We start from the raw sequence: 7,109 nt of genomic DNA, 5'->3' as shown, positions 1-7,109 counted from the left end.
TGATGGGAAAGACAGAAGACCTCACAGATGGAAGAGAGTCCAGGGAGGGGGTGGTTGGGGGTGAGCTGGTGGGGAGCCACCCTTTCTTTAGAGCTGGGTGGGTCATTGTGCATCCGGAGGCTGGGAGGAGGAGAAAGGCAGAGCCTGGGGAGGCAGCAGGGCTCCCGCCCACCCAGACCAGTCCTGAGCCCAGCCTCCATTCCTCAGCTGCCAGCCAGCGCTGTTCCGGTCCCTGCCTCTGGGGGACTTCAGGGGTGCTGTCTCCCGGGGGCTTCCATCTAGTGGGCTACTCCATGACTAGGCACCCCAGGCCCAGCACCAAGGAAGCCCAGCGTAGGAGGTACCTGGGAGGCCCACGCCCTGCAGAACCTGCCACCTGCCTCTTGGCCCCTGGTGCACTGTTCCTAGCTGTGACTGTTCCTCATGGTTTCTCACCAGCCCCCCTCTGCTGCAGATCCCACCCCCAGGAAGCCCTCCCTGACCCCAAGCTAGACCAGGGACACTCCTGCCCGCTCAGCGTTCTTGATGTGAGAGGACAGAGCTGTCCCCTTGCACTGGGCTGTGAACCCCAGGAAGGCTGAGTGGTGACTGTCTCGGCCAGCTCTGGGTTCCCAGCACAGAGGGGGCGCCTGGTAGGGAGAAGCCGGCCTCCTCATATATGGATCTCGGGCCCCGGGTCCCACCTGCCCTCTCACCCGGCCTCTGTCCCACAGGTAACCAGCAATGGCAGCATCGGGAGGGACCCGCCGACCGAGACCCAGCCCCAGAACCCACCTCCCCAGCCAGCACCCAACGCCTGGCAGGTCATCAAGGGCGTGCTGTTCAGGTGAGCAGGTGGCCCTGGGAACTGCAGGGAGAGAAGCACGGCCCCACCAGGGGCTCACCTGACCGTGCATGTCGTGGGGATCCTTCTCATGGGCTGCCAGCCGCCCACTGAGCGGGGCCGCCCTCAGGGCCCCATCCTGCCTGCCTCCACCTGCTGTTAGTGTGCTTGGGCTGCTGAGACAGTGCCCCACGAAGTTCTGGGGGCTGCGAGCGTAAGGAGGTCAGGGGTCGGTCATGTTGACTCCTGGGGGCTGACAGCACAAGGTGGCCAGTTCAAACTCACTAGCTGCCTTGGGGGTACAGCAGAAAGGCTGAGGGAGGCTCTGTCCCTCACCTCTCCCAACTCTGGAAATGGCAGGTGCCCCTTAGCTTGTAGCCACATCCCACCAGTCTCTGCTTTGCCTTACTGCTGCATCTCAGCTTCTCCCTTCTGAAGATGCAGCCCCTCCAGGCTAGGAGCCCTGGTGGCACAGTGTGTTAGGCACGAGGCTCGTCGCTGTCAGCTTGGTAGCTGGACTTCCCCAGCTGCGCGCCCGGGAGAAAGAAGAGGCTGCCTGCTCCCACACAATTGCCACCTAGGAAACCCTGTGGAGCAGGGGGTCCCGGCGCCAGTGGGCGAGCGAGTGACTCCAGTAAGACCCCGTTAGGCTGATAGTCTCTGCAAAGGCCCAGTTCCAAGCAAGGTCACAGTCACAAGGACTGGGCAGGGAGTGGGGTTTCCAGAGTGTGTAGTGAGCGAGTGTGGCTCCTCTCTCTTCAGAGCGGTGTTGAGCAGAATGGTGCAGAGACCAGGCCCCACAGGGGAGACAGGCAGGCAGCCCCTCCCCTCCCCTCATCAGCCGGAAGGCAGGACACAGAGCTGTATCAAAGGACCGTCCCCTTAGTGAGAGCATCCCTATCCGGCCACAGCCCTCTGCAAAGAATTCTGGGACGCGTATTCTTCAATTCTGAGCACCCGAGTCCCCTGCTGCTTGTGGGGGACAACCACCATCTATCTCCACCCCCAAGAAAACACTTTCCTAGTTTGTGGTGCAAAGTAAGCTAATTAAACAGAAGGAGGTTCGAGAGAAAGCTTAGAAGGAGAATGTCTTGGTGGCCATCTTCAAGGACAAGCTTGTGTCATTGGCCTGAGACGCGATCATAGGAAAGTGGTCCCAGGCACAGCTGTTAGAGGGAGAGAAATTGGAAGTGACCGCCCTGGCCAGCTGATAAAATTTGGAAGGGCAGGGGATAACATCATATTGCCCATAAGCATCAAGTCTTACCTTCACTGACTCTTAGCCACGGGACTGTCCTGCCCTTGCCTCAGTTTCCACCTCTGAACCCTAACCATTTGCTTGTGCAGTCATGGAAAGATTTCCCTGAGCTTCCGACCTTGGGTCCAGGGCCTGGCTCACTGACACTGGTCATGAATGTGTAGCAGGCGGCTTGCATTACGTGATGCATAAACCCACGGGGAACACCTTACAAATAAGGAATGAAATCATTCCCCCGGCCACTAAGACGGACACTGACCCCGTGGTGGTACGGGACAAAACCCAAGCGCATCATCCCACAGGACACTGACCAGCTGGGCAGGAAAGAGACCTCCATTTACTGCCCAGCCCCCCTTCCCTCCCAGGTCCCCTGTGCCCTGTCAGCAAGGACAACCCACCCTGCTCGCCATCAGTTCCTCTTCCCGGCCCGGCGGTGCTGAATGCACCCATCTCCATCCTTTCCTTCCTCTTGGAAGGATCGCATCTTCACACGCTGTCCGCACCGTGGGTTTTCTCCTGAGCGCACATCTCTGGAGTCTGCCCACGTCCAGATAGCAGAACCCCATTCAGTTATTGCAGCCAAAGGGACATCAGCGCGGATCTGGATGCTTAAGTTGTGGGTGAACCAGAACACGTAGCTGGAGCCCAGGAAAGTGACAGGTTGGAGCCCTGCTAGAAACGAATTCCCCTCGTAGGAAGCAAGGGCAGCCTGTGGGTTGCGTAGCAACAAGATCTTTTGAATGGCGGAGTCCGAAGAGGCGGTATCTGGTTCAGAGGTGGCAGCTGACCCCTGTGCTTTGGATGCATGTCACCCTCCACGGTCCTGTCGGTCATTCAGTGTCCAGCACCAGACTCCTGCCCCAGGGCTCTGGTAGCCCCCGCAGAATCATTTCAGAGCGGTTCGAACCCTTGCCTTGACCATCCGTTTTTAACCACCACAATGCACGCGCCTCCCTGCCCTCACGTCTGCAGCAGATTCAGAGATGCGCCCAGTCTCAGACCTTACCTCCCCCAAGTCATTGCGGATGGGACACTTGATCCACATGCCTGATCGCCAGGCCCTTCTTCCTAGTCCATCCCAGTCTGATCTATGGGACACACAACCCCTCAAGGGCAGCTGACACCAGCAACATGGCCTGTGCTGGGAGTGGGGTGAGATCCAGGTGACCGAAGGGAGGGGTTTTGTTTTCAGTCTTTTCACTTCATCGAGAACTCTCTCGCTAATGAGTAGACTGGAGCTGGGGAGTGTGTTGGAGGGCACAAGGGTAGGAGGCGGGGCCCATGAGCAGGCGGACTATGCATGGGCCCTCTGAGAGGCACCCGCAGCCATGGGCTTGCGGCTACACTTAGATAGTTGCAAGATTGAGGGACTCGGAAACCTTCCAAAGGCCTAACACACGTGGAGACCCGCAGGGCCAGCCCCCAGGCTGCACATTCAGCTAGATGCGAAGCTGCCTGGGGGCCTCCCGGTGCCTAGCCCCTCCCTCAACATACTTGCTGAGATGGGAGCCCATGTTGGAGGTGGGGAGTCCCCAGAGGGAACAGCTCGAGGCCTGCCCGCCGGGGAGTGCTGGTGAGGCAGCAGATGGCTCAGCTGGTCCAGGGCCCCTGAGACCCTGGACTCGGGGCTCCATGGCTTCTGCAGGCCGAGGCAAGTCCCTGTGTGCCGGAGCCTGTGCTTTGGGGCCCCACTGGGTGGCATGCACACATACCTCCATGCTTTCTAGTGCTTTTCCATTCCCGAGTCCTGTTTTGGTATGTCTTTCCTCTGATGAGGCTGACAGCCATAGCCGGTGCTTCGGAAGCACGGCGCTGACCTCGGTGCTGCGCCTGTGCTTGAGCTGCTTGAGCGCACTTCATGCGACTCGCACTTGTCGTCCCCAGTGCCCCAGGCAGGCCGCCGAGCCTCAGAGAGGTCACACAGTTGGTCCAGGTGTTGGAGGTGAGAGGCTGGTCCCTGGTCTTTGCTGTATTGTATTTCCTTGCGTCCCTGCGGTCAATAAATAGGTGGGTTAGGAGCCCTGGTGGCGCGGTGGGACGAGCAGTGGGTTGCTAACCGCAAGGGTGGTGGTTCAGACCCACCAGCAGCAGGTGAAGGACCGGTGTCCGCTCTCACAGAGAAGTACAGCCTCGGAGACCCTGTGGAGCAACTGGGCTGTGTGCTGCATGGCCCCTGTGAGCTGGAGGAGACTCGCTGGCCGTGGGTTTGGTTTGTGGGTCTGGGAGAACTCCGTGAGCACGTAGCAGTTCTTTCCCCTCAGGCCGTGTCGGCACAGGCAGCTGGGCTTCTGCAGCCTCTGTGACCCAGGCTCCTGACCACTTGTTGCTCCCTCGTCGTCGCTGCATCACCAGAGGGTTCCCTCGTCCTCATAGCTTTAGATGACTGCTGGGGATCCCGCCATCACGTGCAGGCAGCCAGAGGGAAGAAGGGACAAGAAGGCCTGCCTCAAGGACATTTCCCCCAGGGCCCCAGCCAGCACTTCAGTTTGTTCCTCCTCCTTTTTTCAACAGCGGGTTATCAGAGCACCAGCCAGGTGTCACAGAGCACGGAGGAGGCCAGAACCAGCAGAAGTTCTTATTCTGGGTGGCCAGGGGCCGGTGACACTAGTCATCCGTTCCAGTGTCCTTATGGAGGGAGGAGGGAAACAGGTGGCCGTCCGCCATGGCTCTCCTTGGAGATTGTGCTTCCTTCCCTGAAAAGAAAATCCATATCAGAAAAGGGCAAGGGACAAGACAAAAATCACCTACTTGACCCCCATGCCCTTCCTGGACTGGGGTGACCCATCCACACAGTGCCCCACGTACATGTTCCCAGGATCAGGCTCCCCGGCCGCCCAGTCTCACCCCTTGCTATTTGGCATTTTATTTATCAGAAACTGTTTGCGTCTGCTCCCACCTCTTCCTGCAAACCAAAGGAATGCCATTGGGAGTGCCCTGTACGCGATTTCCGGCCCTCTGTACAGAGACGTCAGCACAAGGGCGCTTGGGCAAGTGCGTGAGAGAAGGGGCTTCTTTCCACTTTCCGCCGCTCTTCGTGGTTGCTTACCGTCCAGTCCCCTTCCTCGACCTTCCGTTCCTCACAGGGCAGCCTGGGAAGAGCTCCACATCAAGTTTTATTACATGAACTGAGGGGCGGAATCCCCAGAGATTGGCTTTCACAGAGGCAGTGTTCCTACTTGTGTTTCCCTGTCGCTGGGAGCGTGGGTGCTGCGAGGCGCCCTGAGTACAGCTCTTGAAGGTCGGGCCACTCCCAGGTCTGAACCATCAGCATGTCCTCGCCCGAGCCTTCGTCTCTTCTGTGAGGGGGTCGTGCCGCCTGGCCCTTGGCTGGCCGGCTTCTCTGAGCAGGCGTGCTTCTCTTGCACTGCGCTTAGCGCCTCTGCCGCCTGACCGAGCGTCGGCTGCGGTTGGTCAGTTTACCTGAACGGTGACAGGATCGGTTCCATACCCAGGAGGGAGCTATTCCTCCCTCCCTCTGGGCCCCACCACCTCTCTTCAGCTCTGCCTTTCCTGCATCTGCCAAGTCAGATCTTTCTCGATGTTTTCCTGCAAGAGGGCTCATGCAGTAGTGGAGTGTTGGCATTGGCCGCCTGTCCAGGGGCAGTGGGGTATTACTCACATGCCAGAATCGGGGATGTAAGTAGAAAGGCCTGTCTGTCTCCCTGGTGTTCTGAAGGGCAGACATGTTGAAATATCTGTGTTCATGTATTCCTATGTGAGCTTGCGCACACTTCAACTCATGGGTCATGCCCGTTGGCCTTTTCTGCTGGCTTCTCTCACTGAGCGGAGGCGTGGACACTTGCGTCCAGGATGTGGCGTCCTTCGTCTCTCCGGTTCTCTTTATGGCCGAGCAGAGCCCTGGTGGCTCTGTGGGCTGGGTGTCAGGGTGCTGACAGCAAAGTCAGTGGTCCAAGCCCACTTGACACCCCTTGGGGGAAGATGAGGCAACCCACCCCTGGCAAGATTGACTGTCTCCTAAGCCCTCCCTCTGTAGGGTCTCTGTGAGTGGTGGCGGGTTATGGCTGAGTAACAACCCGTTGTTCGGACAGACCGCTGCTTATTTCATTATTAAACTGTCTTAGGGGCCCTGGTGACTTAGAGGTTGTACATCAGGCTGCTGACTGCAAGGTCAGGAGTTTGAAATCATCAGCGGCTCAGCGCCGCAGGACAAAGATGAGAGGCTTTCTACTTCCACGCAGCGTTCCTGTTTGTGGTCCTCAGGGTCGCTGTGGGTCCAAATCGACTTCGTGGCAATGACTGGTTTCTGAGTGGAGTTGAACATTTGGGTCTTATTTCCGTTTGGCTTGGGGTGAATCTGATCTGGTTTTACACTACTTCACTGTGTTTTCAGTGAAGGTTTACCCAGCTGTACCCTTCCCTGTCGGGCGGTTTCCACACAGCTTGTTGAGTGGCACCGTGTCTCCACAACGCCTGAGCCTGCTCCCTGTTGCCCATGTCCACTGGGCTGTGAGTGCGGGTCCCTCACAGAGAGAGGTACTCCTGTCACTTGTCAGGGAGGCTGTACTCTGAACGCATCCCCTGTTTCTGGCTTCCGGAGTTCTTTTCGGCAGGAGAGTTTTGTCTGACTCGGCTCGGCTAATCAGTCTCGTCCCTGGGAGAGGAGATGGGCTGTTACTCCCTGCCGGCTTCTCCGCCTGCCTCGTGGGCCGGCCTCCATGAACGTTGTCGAGGACAGTTCTGTGTCTCTCCGTCTAAAGCTGGGCTCCGGGTGTCGGTTCTGTGTCTCTCCGTCCGAAGCTGGGCTCCAGGTGTCGGTTCTGTGTCTCTCCGTCCGAAGCTGGGTTCCAGGTGTCGGGTGGGCATCCTCTCCTCGTGGGGTTGGCTCCAGGGCATGTTTGACCTGCGGGGATGTGAGGTGGGGTCTGTACGGAGCCCAGGGCCATGTTGACCCCTGCCCCAGGGACAAACAGCAGCATCTGGCCTCCCTTGGGACACGGGCTCTGACCCACTCACCAGGGTGCCACCCGGTCTCTGAAGGGTGGAGCGTCTGCACCGGCCCCTGAGGGC

General features: G+C 58.8%; 1 protein-coding gene across 1 annotated transcript in view; it reads left to right on the top strand.

The window, feature by feature from the left end:
- CLPTM1 (CLPTM1 regulator of GABA type A receptor forward trafficking) overlaps positions 1-7,109 on the top strand; it is a 27,574-nt gene that overhangs the window by 4,280 nt on the left and 16,185 nt on the right. Inside the window, exon 2 of the mRNA XM_030886340.2 lies at positions 714-826. Within this exon, the coding sequence (XP_030742200.1) occupies positions 714-826 (113 nt within the window). The remainder of the gene's footprint in view (positions 1-713; positions 827-7,109) is intronic.

The sequence above is a fragment of the Echinops telfairi genome, unplaced genomic scaffold, assembly GCF_000313985.2.
Source record: "Echinops telfairi isolate 266 unplaced genomic scaffold, ASM31398v2 ScPeMD7_655;HRSCAF=1070, whole genome shotgun sequence".
Classification (NCBI taxonomy): Eukaryota; Metazoa; Chordata; class Mammalia; order Afrosoricida; family Tenrecidae; genus Echinops; species Echinops telfairi.
The sequence above is the reverse complement of the archived record's forward strand: the minus strand, read 5'-3'. Positions and strand labels throughout refer to the sequence as shown.